The sequence below is a fragment of the Anabrus simplex genome, chromosome 1 (genome assembly GCF_040414725.1).
Source record: "Anabrus simplex isolate iqAnaSimp1 chromosome 1, ASM4041472v1, whole genome shotgun sequence".
Lineage (NCBI taxonomy): Eukaryota > Metazoa > Arthropoda > Insecta > Orthoptera > Tettigoniidae > Anabrus > Anabrus simplex.
Genome location: NC_090265.1, coordinates 1,579,830,562 through 1,579,849,910, shown reverse-complemented (window position 1 = coordinate 1,579,849,910; position 19,349 = coordinate 1,579,830,562). Strand labels below are relative to the sequence as shown.

Sequence of the window (19,349 nt, the reverse complement as noted above, 5' to 3'; positions counted from 1 at the left end):
TTCGCCTCAGCCAAACGTAAAAGGATGCATCCATTTTATTGTGTTACTGTAGTGGTTGGTATGTAATATTTTGTGCGTAAATGCACAGTAAGCAAATGTATATAGGTGCAAACATAAACACCCAGTCCCCGAGCCACATGGTTAGCCAGATGCGGCTAAACTCACTAACCCAGCCAGGAATGGACTTCGGGACTGTTTTACATGAATGCCCTTCACCAATGTACCAGACCAATGTATTTATTTATATAATGGATTTATTTATTTATCTAGCGTATGACTTAGGAAATGATATGCTTCTCTCATTCTCCTCAACCTGATGGTTGGTGGGTAACATGATTGTCCTCGTTCAACGACTTCTGTCAGTTGATCAGTTGATATTGTGACCTTATCGGTCATGTACATATTTATTTATTTATTATTTGGCAGTGAAAAACCTTTGTAAGGCTCCCTCGTACTTGTTACAAAAAGTTGCGTTAGGTTGCACCTGCTTACACAACCTTTGTAGCCTGCTAAACACCACTCCGTCTTAACTAAAAGAATACACAGATAGAGAGAGAGAGAGAGAAGAAAATGTCAAGCCAGAAAAATCGATAATGATACCTTCACCCGTTGACAAAATGGCCCTGGGAGGTCGGTGGTTTGATTCTATGGAACGGAAGGGTGCAGTAGACCCTTGCACGGTCGGAAGAGCTTTTGCTCACCCATCATTCTGAAAAATTTTCTTTTTCGTTCTTTCCTGATGAGGTGGCATTTGACTCTAGACTAAAAAGGTCCCTTTCCATCAATCGCCGAGGTGTATGGTGCTATATGGCGGTATCCCGATATTTTAGGGATTATCATGCACACATTTGGTTCTATGGGGCAAATGGCGTGGGGTGGAAAGGTTGCATTATGGATGTCGCCCTTTAATACCATCGAGAAACCCTGATCGTGGTCGTCCTCTTCTAGTCTTTCCTTCCAGTTTCCCTTCAAGCAGTGTGGTGCAGCATGATGAATGCCGGAGTAAATGACCTATCCAACTACATCTTCTTTTCGCGATCATTTTCTCTAGACTGTTGGTTTCTTCAGTTCTCTTGAGAACTTTTTCATTTATTAGCCTGTGAGTCCAGGGAATTCGTAACATTCGACGCCAGCACCACATTTCAAATGCATTTATTATTTTCTTATCAGCCTTTAATAGAGTGCAGGTTTCAGAGCCATAGGTCGCAATGTTCCGTATGAAGCTCTTGATGAAATGTTTTCTTACTGGTGGGGATATTGCCTTGGCTTCTTTTTCTTTATTGAAAGCTTCTTTAGTCTGGACTATTCAAGAACGGACGTCCTTTTCACACTTCCCATCAGATGTAAAGATGCTTCCCAAATAACTGAACTAATTTACTTGAGTAAATTTTTCTCCTTCCAACCAAACTTTAACATCCTGTTTACCATCCAGAGTACATTTTGTTACCTTGGTTTTTGTTTTGTTAACATTCACGTTACATTTTAGTATTAATAGATCATTCAGTTTCTTTAGTGAGTTCTCTATCTCTATCTCAATTTCAGCTATGAGCGCAATATCGTCCGCGAAACGTATTGTTTGGTATAGTTGGCCATTTAATTTTATTCCATGGGTGGAGGTGGCTGAAAACTCTTTCATTGCTTTTCCTAAATACATATGGAATAATAGAGGTGACAGACGACATCCTTGCCTTACTCCTTTTCTTATTTTCGCGTTGATTTGCTCCTTTCCTATAAGCATTGTCTGGTTCTTGTACAGCTGATAGATGCTTTTCCGATCTCTGTAGTCCACTTTCAGACTTTTAAGGGCTTTAAACATAATATTCAAGTTAACATTATCAAACGCTTTCTCTATATCAATGAAAGCAATTAGGATTTTCTTATTGATTCTTAGGGCTTGTTCTATAATTGTTCTAAGGCTCAGATTTGCTTCTCTTGTTCTCTGTTTCTTTTAAACCCGAATTGATCCTCTGACAGATTTTCTTCTATTCTTTTCTCCATGCAATGGTAAACAATTCTTGTAATAATTTTGGAGGCATGTGCTACCAGGCTTAACGATCTATAACCTTGACATCTCTTTGCATGATTACTTTTTGGGATAGGTATCAATATAGTTTTCTCAAAATCTTCCGGTATATCTCCGCTAGCATAAATATCATTTACTAGTTGATATAAGGAATATTTTGCCTTATCCCCTAGAGCGTGTAGTATTTCATCTGGAATTGAATCTACTCCAGGAGCTTTACTTTGTTTTAGCTCATTCGAAGCTTTATCGAATTCCTCTCTAAGTATACATGATCCCAGATCATCTTGTTCTATCTCTCTTTCATTTTCTATTACATCGTCATCTAGTTATCCTTCATACATGCCTTCTACATATTATTTCCATATTAACGCTATCTTATCCTGTTCTATTGTCACATCTCCGTTGCTTCCTTTTATTGTACTCAAGGGCTTTATATTTCTTTGGAACTGCCTCCGGACTTCTGAAAAAGCTTCTCCGGTGTTACTTTTGGTTATATTTTCATCACCGGGCGAGTTGGCCGTGCGCGTAGAGGCACGCGGCTGTGAGCTTGCATCCGGGAGATAGTAGGTTCGAATCCCACTATCGGCAGCCCTGAAAATGGTTTTCCGTGGTTTCCCATTTTCACACCAGGCAAATGCTGGGGCTGTACCTTACTTAAGGCCACGGCCGCTTCCTTCCAACTCCTAGGCCTTTCCTATCCCATCGTCGCCATAAGACCTATCTGTGTCGGTGCGACGTAAAAAAACCCCTAGCAAAAAAAATATATTTTCATCTATCTGTTTACATTGTGCTTCGATCCACTCTTCCTTTGCTTTTTTAATTTCTCGATTGATTTTTTCTTATTTTCTTTGAATTCTTCATGATTTCCTATCCTTTTGGCCACCTGGCGCGCGTTCATTAGCTCCAAAATGTGGGGTGTAACCCATGGCTTATAGATTTTCCTCTCTTATTTTCCAAAACAATCTTCTGCTGCATCAATTATTTGTTTCTTGATTTTTTCCCATTTATCTTGAGCACTACTTCCAGCCCGTACTTCAGTGTTCATTTTATTATTAGTTTCTTCTTTGAACATTTTGATAGCCTCGCTGTCTTTCTTTAACTTACTAAAATTCCATTTTGGGGGGCGTCTTTTATTCTTCTTTTCTTAAGTTTCAGTTAGCCTGTCATTACCACGGGGTTACGATCGGAGTCAATATGAGCCCCATGACAGCTTTTACTTGATTTTACTTGATTTCGATACCATTCTCTTACTATTATATAGTCTATTTGAGTCTACTACTATCATTTCCAGCCATTTTGCATGCATATCTTTTCCTTTTTTAGCTTTTCGAAGAGAGTATTTATATTAACAAGGGAGTGACTTCGACAATATTCGATGAGCTTTCCTTCCCTTTTGTTTTTGGAACCAAGACCATAATCGCTCACCGTATTATCTTCTCTGCCCTCTCCAACAACTTCGTTCATATCTCCGAGGATGATGAGATTTTCTTCATCCTGGACCTTTAGTAACACTTCTCCCAGTTGTTCGCACACTTCCTCCACTACGTCATCTGTGTATGTAGAGGTGGGCATGTACACCTCGATTAGAGCCGTACCTCTAGGTTCTCTCTTTTTTATGAGCAATATTCTTTCATTATATACCCAAATACCTGACACTGGCAGTCCTAACTGCTTTGTCAGTAAAATCCAACACCACCTTTTCCGTCTGAAAAGCCAGAGTACAAAACTCTGAAATCTCCACTCCATAGATCTCTGCAATCTGGCCATTTTACCTCACTCATTCCCAAAGCATCCATTCCTAGCCGCTTCATTTCGTTCTTCACATTTTCCATCTTACCACATTTTTCCAAAGATCTCACGTTCCATGTACCTACTTTGTAGGATTTGCTCTTTGCCTTCTCCTGTATCCCCCTCCGGAGATCCGACTAGGAGTATATTCCGTAATATTTTACGTTCAAGGACATCATCATGCTTTCTATTCTTGGGATATTACAAGGATTTTTTAATGTGTTATTTCCCGTTGCCTTCCACAGCTTATGCCGTTGACCTACAGTTAGGTTCATCCGCCTTAAGAAGTAATTTCTTACTCCAAGGACATCAGGGTGCCCTGCCCTCTTTCCGCTCATCCGCCCTCGAAGAGGCCGTTGGCACTTGGAAGAGGTGAACCAATTATACCGGTGGTTACTCGGTGTCATACTCTATTAATTCCGAGTATTGGGCTGCCAATTCCGCCATCTATACCGTACCGAAGTCCATCTTCTCCGCCATAGATGTCGTTGAGTTCTTCACTTTTTTTTGCAAGTTGCTCTACGTCGCACTGACACAGATAGGTCTTATGACGACGATGGGATAGGAAGAGTCTAGGGGTTGGAAGGAAGCGTCCGTGGCCTTAATTAAGGTACATCCCCAGCATTTGCCTGGTGTGAAAATGGAAAACCGCGGAAAACCACCTTCAGGGCTGCCGACAGTGGGATTCGAACCCACTATCTCCCGATTACTGGATACTGGCCGCACTTAAGCGACTGCAGCTATCGAGCTCGGTTTCTTCACTCGTAACCCTGAGCTGGGACCCTTACCAGATAATACACACCGGGTCAGTGTGCTCTGGGACTCACATTGGCAGGGGCGCCACTCCCTGGGTAGGGCTGCCTCCGAGGAAGGTCCCTACCTGTTACCTTGAAGGACCCGCTTCATGACGTTCGCAAGATCAGCAGTCTGTATAGATCACAGCCAAAGGTCTTCAACCACTCAACTGATGGAGGAGTTAACGGAGATAAAATCCTGCCTGTCACCTCAGTAAAATTTTAGAGGACCTTCAAAGGCAATATAGTGAATAGTCTGTTATTGTTTCTACAATAATAGGCAATCGGCTGTTTCCTACCGTACAGAATTGTCGAGATAGCACAGTGCTTATGGTTCATTTGCACTCAATTTAGGCTGGCCTATAATGGTTGGGGCAGTTCTAATCCTGGAGGTGTAGCATTTTGCTGTTTGACGGTAAACCATCGTAGAGGTGCCTCGATGGGCCAGTCCTTTTCCCACTTTTGTTATAGTTCGAAGACGTTTGCTGAATGAAGGAATTCTGAAGATGTTGGATATTTTCTTGAAGTTAGTCGAGGTTTTAAGATATTTTGGTCGAAAATATCAACATATGCTGACAATTGGAGGCTGAACAATATGCTTCTAAACTCTAAAACCAGAGCTTGTTTACCTTCCAAGATGTAGAAGAGAGATACCACACAGTGTAGGTAGCCACTAGATTGGGGGTGGATTTACTTCTGATTTGAGTCTCATAGTGTGGTTTTGCTGGACATTGATCTTCTTTACATGGCAGCTGTTAAGTCACGCTGACGCACATTATTCAGCAATGGAGTATACTAATCCAAGTGCAGCCATCCGTAGTACGATTGAACATCAGTTTACGTAGGATGTTTCCTGAACTAATGTAGCTGCAGTGTCGGAAAGGTGCGGACAGTATGTTAAGGACCTGTCCATCACCCAGATATTTAGGATGCTTCCTGTGGTAGAGCTGCGTTGTTTTAAACTCGCCTGAAATTTCCTTGTTTGCAAGTTTATTACTCAAGTAAAAGCAACATACTTCCGTTTCGGCTATGTTAGGCCAAAGTTTCCATTTTCTGGAGTAATCGTCTAGTATGGTCAGATCAGTTGTCGAGGTTTATTCAGTTACTTCAATAGATGATGATGAGTTGCGATGGTTCAGTCGTTTGCATACAGGAAATGCGTGCTGTAAGTATCCGGCATGCAATCCATTTACTGATTAAAAAAGGATTGGCAAGAACATATCCTTGTGTTAGACCAATGCTTAGCTTGAACTGCTTTTTTGATCTGTTATTTAGATTTACATTTTGAAAAGAGTAAATGATTTTAAAATACCTCGGCTACAAACTGTATTTCTTTGAAGAACTTGATACATCCAAGAAAATCTTCAAATTTAACAGATGTTTGGGAGTCATCAATAAAGTTTTTAGACCATCATTAGTTCAAAAACTCACCCATATAAGAATCTATAAAACATTGGCAAGATCTGTACTTTGCTATGGAAGTGAAGTGTGTGGACCCTGAGGAAATGTGATGAGAGTAGAATAACTAGAGCTGAAATGAAATACATGCGGCGAACAGCAGGAGTCCACTAAGTGGGAACACAAAAGAGATGCAGAAATGCTGAGTGATGTTAAAAGCAGACCTGTATTGGAATACATCCATGAATACTAGAGAAATTGGCTAGAACACCTAAACAGGATGGACATAAGCAGGATCCCTAAATCAGCCATAAACTACTGCCCCGGTGGGAAGAGATCTCTGGGACGTCCCAGGAAGAGATAGCGTCAAAATGCAGATCTTTGGTATAGACCGTAACAGTTCTTTTATAGGACGAATTTTTTTTTGCTAGGGGCTTTACGTCGCACCGACACAGATAGGTCTTATGGCGACGATTATATAGGACGAATGCGTGAAAGGATGATGATGATGATGACAATATACAATCATTAATACCAGTACGTTAAATGTTAATTTCTGTGGATGATATTTTTACTGACCATTGTTGTTTGACCACAGGTTTGGTTACATGCTAGCAGCGGAAGACCGCGAGCAGTCCAGCACAAAAGACATCTTTGAGTACGCAACAACTCTACCTTCCCCTAGATGTCTGAAGAGCCACTTGCCATTACAGCTGCTGCCTGACCAACTGTGGACTAAGAAGCCTAAGGTAAGAAGGTCTTACAACTTGCAAATATCGCATTTATTCACTTCTGGCTGAAGATATGAAATGGAAGGTAAAGAAGCGTGTTCAAATTTCATTTTCGACGGCAAATTCTCCTCGTGCTAATTGTGTCAAATACAATGAAAGAGTTTTATAAATTACTGCTCAAGAGTTCCATGTTATCTCTCAAGTGCAAGCTAATGATACGATTTTTCAACTGTCTAGACCGAGACGGATCATTGGATGAAGGGAACGTCAATCAATGGAGGATAATCTATGTAACACTTTACACAAAGTGAAAACAGTTAATATTTAAATTCCTTTTAACCTGAATATGTGTAAATAATTCTAGGCTAATGATAAGGAAGGGAAGGAAAACCATTCACTCAGAGCCATTTGTACTAATTTCTATTCGACTGCACGATGTAACTTTCGTCTAGATGTTACATAGATACGAGTGATAGATAATTTCTTTTGTCTGAACGAAATATATCAGAGAAATCAGAAAAATTATTTGAATGTAAGTAAAATGTATTGAAGATTTTGTGACTGATAGATGGCCAGTTTTGGCATACTTTTTGGCATAATTTACCAAAAAGGTCCAAATATATAACTAATAAGTGGGTGAAAGTCTGTATGTGGGAGGGAACTAAACTCAATAAAGGACTGAATAAAATGTAAAGTATGTCTGCAGAACGAATAAAACGGCTACAGAAGCATCGCGAACTTGACCCTTTAGTGTGGGCCTCTTGTATTGTAAAACCAAACGACAAAAAGAGGTCCGTGAGCTTGCTTTCGTGAGATGGTGGTTTCGAATCTCACCGTCGTCGGCAGCACTGAAGGTGGCTTCCATGGTTTCCCATTTACACAGCAGACAAATTATGGGGTTGCAGACCGCGGCAGCTACCTTCCCAGCTACTTTCCCATCCTTCCGTCGCCGAAAACCTTGGATGTGTTATACCGACGTTAAGGCGTTACTCCGGAGATAAAAATAGATATCTTGGTCATTTTGGGGATTTTTTTATGACTAAACTAGAAAGGGTTGAATTTCTTTTTTCTTGTCACGATGTTTTTCGCTAAATTCAACCAATTTATCACTGTAATAATGCTTTGTTTGCCAATTGTAATTTTACATTTAAATCCCATTTTTCTCTCTTAATATTCCACCAAATGTAACAAAATTTGTATGGTATATGTATTACGGCTATATCAAGAAACATACGTATGGAATTTTTGATTGCAGAACTTTTTCAAGTAGTAGGTATGTTTAAGTAAAAATGTAAAAATTACACAAAATTTTGTACGACATTTCTCCTTATATAAATTATGTACAGAAGCATTATCTACTTAATTACTAATTTACATAAACATGTTAATTAAATTTCATGAAAAAATGGAATTAAATATTTCAAAAACAAAAATTTATTTTGAAGAAACTATTAATTGTATATGAAAGAAATGTTCGTGATATATCTACTCTTATATCGATGACATTCCCACTAAGTTTCGTGAAAATCCGTGCATTAGTTAAAATATCCTTTTATCTCCGGAGTGTCGCCTTTCAAACTACGAAAAAGAAAAACAAATGGCGGAAGACTGTCACTATTATTTTAGAATTTTAGAATTTTGAGGGTTTCGTAGACTTACTTATTACAAATAAAAAACAAATATTAAAATATTATGTGGATAATAAATTTCATTCAGTAGAACGTGGTGCACTTGGAATGTGGGCAATAACTCGGTGTAGTATGGTCTGTGATATGATAAATGGGAGACATAATTTAAGAAATGAAAACCTACAACCTGCTTTCCAGTCTTTGACCGGGTCAGGGATGTAATGAATAAATCAGATATAGGCTGTTTTTACGATGGGGTCGCCACTCCCAAAGTGATTTATATTAATGAGTGATAGATGCTATGAAATGAGAATGGAGAGTGTTGTTGGAATGAAAGATGACAGGGAAAACCGGAGTTCCCGGAGAAAAACCTGTCCCGCCTCCGCTTTGTCCAGCACAAATCTCACATGGAGTGACCGGAATTTGAACCACGGTATCCAGCGGTCAGAGGCCGACGCGCTGCCGTCTGAGCCACGGAGGCTCAAATAATTTAAGAGTTCGCGAATAATATTACGAGTAAAAGTATGATCATTAAATTAAATGCCCATTGTGCTGTAGAGATGGACGAAGTGACACAGCTGACAGTTTCGATACGGCACAGCGAATTGCTTCGAATCAGTGTGTCGACACACGGTGCAAGAAAAACAGTGTTCCGCAGTAACTGGTATGGTATGGTGAAGCGGTGTGTTGAAACACGGTGCACTTCCATCTCGGACTGATAACGATAAAACATAAGTTCATGATGAATTTAATGAACAAATGTACCAAGTACAGTATGATACATGGATGATGTACAGTATAATACAGGGTCTTAGTATTGGCTCGCTCCGCGGCACCACTCAGAGGACGGCACGGCTGCCGCAATGACACTCCGTCGCTAGCTGGTATAATGCGCGCTATTCCTCCCCACTTTCATACTTATAGAAATCAATTTCTAGTGGAACTATTACTCTAAAATCCACTTGGAATTACATTTGGTGTTCAAAATGTTGTCCCTCAGCTGTCAAACATGCCTGACACCTCGTAAATAGGTTTGCAGACACTCGGCGAATCTCAGCCCATGTGATGTTCGAAACAACTTGTGTAATGTTCTCTTGTAGTTCTCTTGTGTGAGTGTTGTTCACATACACTTTTCCCTTCAGCATCCCCCACAGGTAATAATCACAGGTATTTAAATCAGGAGATCTAGGGGCATAATTAACCACACGATCTTCGAAAACTTCCCGTATTACCTCCATAGACCGATTAGCAGTGTGTGCCGTCGCATTATCTTGCTCCTTTCTTCTTCCGTTAGCTCGTGAAAGAATGGTCTGAGAATGAGCTCTATATATTGATCAACATTTGTAGTTTCACGGAAAAATATAGGCCCTATAATTCTGCGAGCACTTATTGCGCACCAGACTCCTATCTTTACATCATGAAGTGGACGGACATGCAGCTGGTGGGGATTTTCTGCACACTATTACATAGCCACATAAGTGTATCCATGCTTTATCACTATAAAATAAACGTTCTGTGTCAACATACCCATCGTGAACTGACTGAAGCAGCCAGTTATAATACCGAACCCTAGCGGAAATGTCAGGTCCTTTTAAATATTGGGCAGGGGTGGATTTGTACGGTTTAGCTTTGAACAGTTTTGTTGCTTTGTGGGCATAAGATAATGACACATTACTTTGTATGGCGAGACGCGACAGGGATTTTATTGGAGATCTTTCTAAGAGAGCTCTTATTTCGTCAAGCTTTCCCTCTGTTGAAATGGTTCGTCTACTGTTAAGAATGGATCCGGTGGTGAGGAACTTCTTTACTATGGGGAGGGAGGATGCCAGGAAAATTGCAAATGAATCGAAAGCGGCATTCTGTATAAGAAGAATGCTTCGCATAACACAACACAATGAATAAACGCTGTTCAACTGTATACATCACTCGTTACAAACACGATTAGTATCCCTACAGAAACTACGCTATTTTGAAGTGAACACATTGAACACGCTAGCAATACCACAGATGTTCAACTAAACTATTGCTGTGAAGCAATGGTTATCGATACCGTACTGCATTAGATCATCTTAGCCGGTCATGAAGCAATATATCCCTCGGCAAATGAGTCACCCACCGCGCTATTGCCTTGCATGAGTGTTCCCCTGACACACGGAACGAGCTAAAAAAAGACCCTGTAGTACCAGTCTGTAGTAATAAACTGCGTTTGCTTCTTCACTAAGTGCTTACACTGGTACTTAAAGGGATCTATTTTACCGTTAAAAGCACACTAACCAACAACTAATTTGAATAATTATAAAATGATTAGTGAAATTTAAGAAGGTGTCCTATGTACAATAACAAACTTAACCTAATCCAGTTACAAAAGCATACCTAGTAAAATAGTAGTCTAAGTGAACTAAAATGAGTGATAAAATCTAAGAAGAGTCCAAGATTGGTATTATATGTACAGTAACATACATACATACATACATTCATACATACATACATACATACATACATACATACATACATACACCATTATAGACCGTTATCCCTTTCAGCGTTCAGTCTGCAAGCCTCTATAAATTTACTAAATGCCACCACAATACTCTATTTGCAACTAGTGCTGTGGCCTCATTTCCTTCTGTACCTCGTATCTTTAAATCGTTAGAAACTGAGTCTAACCGTAGTCGTCTTCGTGTCCCTCTACTTCTCTTACCATCCATAACTGTGTCCATTATTCTCCTAGGTAACCTATCCTCCTCCATTCGCCTCACATGACCCCACCACCGAAGCCGGTTTATGCATACATCTTCATCCATTAAGTTCATTCCTAATTTAGGCTTTATCTCTTCATTTCGAGTACGCTCCTGCCCTTGTTCCCACCTGTTTGTAACAGCAATCATTCTCGCTTTCATGTCTGTTACTTCTAACTTATGAATAAGATATCATGAGTCCACCTAGCTTTCGCTCCCGTAAAGCAAAGTTGGTCTGGAAACAGACCGATGTAAAAATAATTTGGTCCGGGGGCTGACCTCCTTTTTACAGAATACTGTTGACCGCAACTGAGAACTCACTGCGTTAGCTTTACTGCACCTTGATTCAATCTCACTTTCTATATTACCATCCTGGAAGAACGCACATCCTAAATACGCGTGCAAAAACCTCATTATAGTTTCGAAACGGTATCTTCTCATGGCAGAGTAATCCAGTTCATTTCTCATGTCAGCACTCGAATCCCAGTTGCTCCTTCTTCTCGGAAGGGGATTGTTCGCAGACAGTATAAGGATACCAATGAAACATTTCATGTCATCCTCTGATATCTTTCGAAAACTGTTAGAGTTACGAAGAATATGCATATGATGTTTTCTGTAGAAAATGTAATTTCAAGGCCACACGATGAGATTCATGTGTCGATAGCGCCAAACGTTTACCTGTTATTTTAGTTAATGCAGGGCAAATTTTTCCAAATTTGGGATATATCCCTGCAGAGTTCCCCACTAGTTCGAAACGGTGAAATACAGGCGTATTCATAAATCATTGCCACAATTGGACAACATCTTGATGTTGATATATGAGACGTGCGAGTGCGAACCATGTGCGATGGAAACAGATACTCTCGAAGTTTGTGTCAAATAAAGTGCGCGCATGTCGTAGTGACACCATTGGCCGCTAGGGGGCAGAAGTGTAGAAGAGTTCAAAATGGCGTTCGCAGGAACGAGAAGGCGTTCTGTGTGATAGAATTTCCGAAAACAGAGGCTAATGTGACTGTTCAGCGGCCATTTTGCACTCGTTCTCACAAGGATGCGCCAGATCGCAGGACGATCGTAAAGTGGCATCATACGTTCAAGCGCACTGGTTGTCTGTGTGCACCCAAAAGACCCAAATGAGCCGGAAGGCCGGGACGGTGAGAGGCCATTGTCTCACGTGTTCGACAGTTCTTTCAGCGCAGCCCTCAGAAATTGACAATTCGTTGTAGTGTGCAGCTGGAAATGTCACAACCGACTGTGTGGCGGATTATTCACAAGCAAGTGAGGATGAAACCTTACAGACAGCAAACTCCTACGGGCGCTCACAGATGGTGACAAGGAGGTTTGCACACAATTTGCCACCGAAATGCTGGCAGCTAATGATGATTTTGGCGACAGACTCGTCTTCAGCGACGAAGCAATGTTTTACGTGTCGGGGAACGTGAACTGTCACAACGTGTGCATTTGGGGAACAGAACGCCCACGCCCACGATACTCCCCAAAGATCAACGTGTTCTGCACCCTGTCAAAGGACAAGCTTTACGGGCCCTATTTCTTCACCGAATCCACAGTAACTGGCATCATTTATATGGACATGTTAGAACAATGGCTTAACTTATGCCGCAACCGTGTACAAAGAGTGGTGACTTCGTTTTCAAACTGAACGGGGACTCGCCCCACTTCCATCGACTCGTGCGCACGTACCTGAACGAGAAATTACCGCAACGTTGGATTGGACGAACTGCTGACAATTGGGGAGGCCGCCCCGTTCTCCAGACATAACCCCGTGTGATTTCCTTCTCTGGGATTATGTGAAGGACAGGGTGTATATTTCACTACTTCCTGCTGACTTGATTGACCTCCGAGATCGCATTACAGCGATAGCAACGATCGACCGTAACATGCTAGTGCGGATGTTGCGGTGTTGGACTATCGCCTGGATGTCTGCCGTGTATCCAAAGGCACACACATAGAACACTTGCAAGGTATGTCAAACAAACTTGGGGAGATTGTTCCTCCTTTCGTATATAATGCACACTGATATGTTAAGTACTTATTCCACAATAAATTTCAGAAACGTAACAATGATTTATGAAGATCCCCGTATATCAAAAACAAAAGTATCCCTTGCATGACTCGAGATTTCAAGCTATATATCCTTACCAAATTTCCACTCTATCGGTCCGGTAGTTTTTGATCCTGTCCCGATCAAACGAACAAATGAATGGACTAGAAAACAAGCAAGCAGACAAACAAACGAACAAACAAGCAGGTAGACCCTATCTAAAAAATTAAGATCAACAGTCTGTTTCCAGTTATTCGACCGCGTCAGGAATGGAATGAAAGAAGCCCCATCTAGCGGCGAGAATAAGAATTGTGCCGGCTACCTAAGCCTGTCACACTCCTCTGGGGCAATGATTAATGACTGACATATGAAATGATATTGGAGAATGTCGCTGGAATGAAAGATGACAGAAAAAACAGGAGTACCCGAAGAAAAACCTGTCACGCCTCCGCTTTGTCCAGCACAAATCTCACATGGAGTAGACCCTATCTCCTTTTTATTAATAGTATAGACTACACGATGAGAAACTGTATAGAATTCTCGTGTTCATCTTCAGCTCCCACACAACCTGCCAAACTGTAATGATAGGTGTTGAATTTGCAACATGCTTTTGAAAGGCAACCAAGTATAATTGTTTTGGATACGATTGGTGTCCTGGAGCTAACCACTCTCTCCGGCTGTTTGTGCCAAGGTTGCGTGTACTGGAAGCCTTTGTCAGCTACTTGTTTGTCTGTGGTCTGCATTTGCCTTTGCTTATAGCAATCAAATTATTTCAATGTTTTGCATATTCTCATTTAATTTCTTAAAAATGTGTAATTGACTAGACCTTGGCAAGTTGAAGGGCATTGAGTAACTTTATTCCTGACCACTGTTTCAGATAATTTACGTCGCCCGAGAGCCGAAGGATGCAGCTGTATCATATTACCATCACAATCGTCTTCTGTGTAATTACAGCGGTTCAGACGAGCTATTCTATGAAGCCTTCTTACAAAATTCGGGTTAGTAATAAATAATTTGGTATTCAATATAATTGGTTCGTCTCATATCCACTAACTAAGAATTTTACAGGCATGATTTTCTATTAAGAAAATGGCTCATTCTGATTAAAATAACCTATTTCATTTAACTTTTCTGAGTTTGATATCATTGGCATCATAATTTAAAATAGTTTCCTCTGCGAACCAACGGTAGAGCGTCGACTCCGGATCCCAAAATTGCGGGTTCAAAACTGGCAAAGGTAGTCGGATTTTTTAAGGACAGAAAGAATTCCCTTTCAGACGATGTCGGGATGTAAAACAACTCCGATGATACATTGGGTGTTTATCGGTCATAATTACTAACATTCGGTCATAGATCATCCACTAGAGTCAGTGTTTCTCTGCTCTCTGGTGGAATAGAATGAAACGCCGAAACTGACACTCAGGCTGCCTAAATAACAAGAAATCACACACAGTACTTAAGGCCAAATGATGATGATTATTATTATTATTATTATTATTATTATTATTATTATTATTATTATTATTGTCCGGCTACTTGGCTGAATGGTCAGCGAATCAGAGAGCTCTGGGTTCGATTCCCCACCGGGTCGGGAATTTTAACTGCATATGGTTTATTCCTCTGGCTCGGGTACTGCTTGTTTATGTTTGTATTAATGCACGTCTCTTCATCTACATTCAACACATCACACTATCATGCACCACAGGAACACAAAGTAGAAACTCAAGGGTACAAATAAAACTATTAGAGAGGACCTAACCCCAGAAAGACTGCGGCTTATACAGGACGCTTTAAGTAAGTTCAGTGTGCGGAACGTGTGGTCGAAGGATGGCAAAATTTATGTTAAGTAGGGAACTCGTAAAATACCTGTGTCAAACCGCGAAGATCTCGTTCGTATTCGCTAACCATGAGCCGACATTCTGTAAACTAAATCGCTGTATAGAACTTTAATCAGAATTTCAACTGTAGCTATAGCCTACATTTTTTATCATTAATTTCAATTTTTCGTTTCTTAATTTTATCTAGTGTAGTTTTTCCTTTTATATCTACAGTTAAATTTTAAGTTGGCAGCAACAAGTAACCAGAAAACAAATGCCTTTAGTTTCAGCCTCTCCAACCCACAGTCCCAGCCCCCACCCTAAGTACCGCTAATCACCTTCAAGACATTCTTTCGCCTTACCCTACCTCCTTACAAATAGCTCATGTGAACACTCAGAGCATTCTCCCACATTTCCCGGCATTCTCTGAAATATTCTCAACCTGCAACCTACATGCCATACTATTCTCCGAGTCCTGGTTGCGTCAGTCTATTCCTTCATCTCTTGTTAGTATGAATGGTTATTCATTAGTTAGGAATGACAGGAGCGGTAAGCTCGGTGGAGGAGTCGGTATGTATATACGGGATGATGTGAAGTATAAGGTGATATTAAAATCCCCCAGTGAGTTCTCCAATAGCCACGAATTCTTGTTCGTTGAGGTCATAGTTCGCGGTACGAAGTGCTTTGCTTGGTGTGGTGTATCGTCTACCGAAGACTGGTAAGATCACAAGTCTAGAGGAAGCCCTACATGATCTAACACCCAGGTATGAGCATTTGATTTTAATGGGAGACTTTAATACAGACTTTGACAAACAAATCTACCGAAACAAAACGATTGACTGAGATGTTTTCATCCATTGATTTGACAATACTACCCCTAAACCCTACACACCATGTTGCCAACTCACGTACGCTCTTCGATCTAATAATTACTAATAATACCAACCGAATCCTAACTCATGGACAAATGCCCGTTCCCGGTCTCTCCCGACATGACATGGTTTACGCTGCACATTCCTTGAAGTGCCCTAAATTCAAGCCGAAATTAATTACACATAGAGATTTTAAACACTTTAATGAAGACACATTGTTTGAAGATGCTCTTAACACACCATGGCACAATATTCAGTTCATAAATTACATTGACGGAAAAGTAAATCATTTTAACGGACTACTTCTGACTCTGTATGACAGACATGCACCACTTCGCACTGTTAGGATAAAGAGACCTTCAAACCCATGGCTGTCCCAAAAAATACGCGACCAGATGAAAATAAGAGACGCAGCCTATAATTATTACGTGAAACATCCTACATCTGACAATTTCGGAAAGTATAAAAAACTCCGAAACAGAACAACACAGTTAATTAGAAATGCTAAAAATACGTCACTCTTATGATATTTTGAACACTCAAAATTCTAGTCAGGTTTGGAAATCTCTTCGTGAAATGGGATTATGCAAAAATAAGACAGATGACAAGAACTGTAATGTACCACTAGCTGACCTAAACTCATACTTTAGCTCACGATCCTCTCAGATTGACGAACAGACCAAAGCAGCAGTAATTAACAGAATATCCTCAAAAACAAGACATTCTGGCGAGCAGTTCTACTTTTCTCATGTGACCCCCAGTGACGTTAGGGAAGTCTTCAGTGAAATAAAGTCAGGGTCCACTGGCCATGATGGAATCAACCTGTCTCTTTTAAAAAGAATCATAGACATCATACTTCCAACGGTCACGCATATCATTAATAATTCACTCATGACTGGAGTATTTCCATCGAATTGGAAACATGCAATCATCCGACCTTTCCCTAAAAACAACAACCCCAAGAGTCCCGAAGATTATCGTCCTGTAAGTATCCTTCCTATATTAGGAAAATTGTTGGAGAAAATAGTGCATAAACAAATGACTGGATATCTTATACAGTACAACTTACTTGACAAATATCAATCAGGATTCAGACAAAACCACAGTACTGTCACTGCATTAAAGTGACAAATGACATGCAACTAGCGATAGATAAAGGACAAATGACTATACTCGTTCTCTTGGACTTAAGCAAAGCCTTCGATTGTGTAGATAGACACATATTACTCGCTGAACTTAAGGCGCTGAAATTTTCTTACAGCACTTTAACCTGGGTACACTCCTATCTTAGTGATCGTCAGCAGCGCGTATCAGTGGGAAACGATACATCTTCGTGGCAAACCACTAAGATGGGCGTGGCTCAGGGAGGAGTATTGTCACCACTTTTGTTCTCATTGTACATGAACGACTTATCTGAGACGCTGACCAATTGTAAATATCACATGTATGCAGATGATATTCAGTTATATATTAATACAAAGCCTAATGACCTAAACAATTCAATCACTAAGTTAAACGAAGACCTAGGAAATGTTGATGACTGGACTAGCAGACATGGCCTGAAAGTGAACCCATCAAAATCACAGGCCATCATAATTGGCACGTATAAATCTCATGCTAAAATACAAAGCACGTCTATACTCAGTGTTATAATCAGTGGAATACCAGTAACATTTAGCGATCATGTAAAGAACCTTGGAGTAGTATTCGATAAATATTTAAGTTGGTCGGAACATGTCACAAAAATTTGTCATTACATTCTGCAAAAAGGATGAGGAACTTCCTTCCAAGAAACACAAGAAAATTATTAGTACAAAGTCTAATATTTCCAATATTTGACAACGGAGATGTAGTTTATAATAGTATGAGCAAAACACTTTCATGTCGGCTACAGCGAGCCTACAATGCTTGTGCTCGATTCGTATTAAATATCCCAATCAAAACTCATATTAGCCCTTTCCTCTCTCGGCTGTCATGGCTAAGATTGACTGAACGACGTAAATATAGTCCTGACGCTCAAAGCAAACCCACGCGGTATCCTCTGATCTCAAAACTTGGCCTACCGTGGTAATAATGAGGGTTGTCATTCTGCCCGCCCTAGTGATAATGAGGGTTGTCAGTCGGTTTCTTTCCTCTGGACACAAGAGGCGCGTGTCGTTTAAAAGGCAAGTGAGCTCTGTCAAAAGCAAGGTTGTCATATTGCGTCGATTATTTAAACATATTAACATTTAATTTATTCTAAAGTCAAAATATATATATAAAAAAATTATCATGAACCACAGCACACACCGATATCGCAGAATAATTTGTTTCGTGGTTAACACGTGCGGTGGTCGCAGATGTTGAAAGAAAGAAAGAAAGAAAAAAGAAAGAAAAACAGGAAGAAGGAATTGCAAATAAACTCGACAAAGACTAAACTTAAATTGATACCAAAGTAGGCCTATTAAAAAATTATACGTAATTTCATGCTGCTAATATCAGTGTCTCGCTTTCAGTAAAGAAAGGAAAAGTACAACAATTATTTACAATTTGTTTTATGTCGCACCATCACAGATAGGTGTTATGGCGACGATGGGCTAGGAAAGGCCTAGGAGTGGGAAGGAAGTGCCCGTGCCCTTAATTAAGGTACTTCCCCAGCATTTTCCTGGTGTGAAAATGGGAAAACACGGAGAACCATCTTCAGAGCTGCCGACAGTGGGGCTTGAACCCATTATCTCCCCGATGCAAGCTCACAGCGGCGCGCCCCTAACCACACGGCCAACTCGCCCAGCAAAGGAAAAGTAAAATCACGAACTAGGGACTGGGATGATAATACTAATAATATTAATTGCCCGCCTCTGTAGTGTAGTGGTTAGTGTGATTAGCTGCCACCCCCGGAGGCCCGCATTCGATTCCCAGCTCTGCCACGAAATTTGAAAAGTGGTACGAGGGCTGGAACGGGGTCCACTCAACCTCGGGAGGTCAACTGAGTAGAGGTGGGTTAGATTCCCACCTCAACCATCCTGGAAGTGGTTTTCCGTGTTTTTCCCCTTCTCATCCAGGCAAATGCCGGGATGGTACCTAACTTAGGGCCACGGCCGCTTCCTTCCCTCTTCCCTGCCTATCCCTTCCAATCTTCCAATCCCCCACCAAGTCCCCTGTTCAGCATAGCAGGTGAGGCCGCCTGGGCGAGGTACTGGTCATTCTCCCCGGTTGTATAATTTCCAGGTGTGATTCCCATGGTCTCCACATCACTGCATGAAGTGAAATGAAAAGCAACACACTTCACAAATATTAATTAACGAAGCAAAGAAATAATCCAAAACTTTCAAACAGCGAACAAAGCAAGTGTGAATTGTCTGAGCTGAAAAAAGAGACCGACGTCTATTTAACAAGAGGTGCATTGGCAACAGAGTTGTGAGGATTTCTGAAGGGAAATGCGAACTTCCGTTTTAAAGCCCACTGCCGTCATAAATCACCCCCTGCTAGGCAAGTGAGTGGCCAGGGAGATCAAACGTTTGC

General features: G+C 40.7%; 1 protein-coding gene across 1 annotated transcript in view; it reads left to right on the top strand.

Annotated features, from left to right (window-relative positions):
- LOC136858557 (luciferin sulfotransferase) overlaps positions 1–19,349 on the top strand; it is a 62,571-nt gene that overhangs the window by 16,879 nt on the left and 26,343 nt on the right. The window contains exons 4-5 of the mRNA XM_067138180.2: positions 6,602–6,752; positions 14,037–14,157. Coding sequence (XP_066994281.2) covers positions 6,602–6,752; positions 14,037–14,157 — 272 coding nt within the window. The remainder of the gene's footprint in view (positions 1–6,601; positions 6,753–14,036; positions 14,158–19,349) is intronic.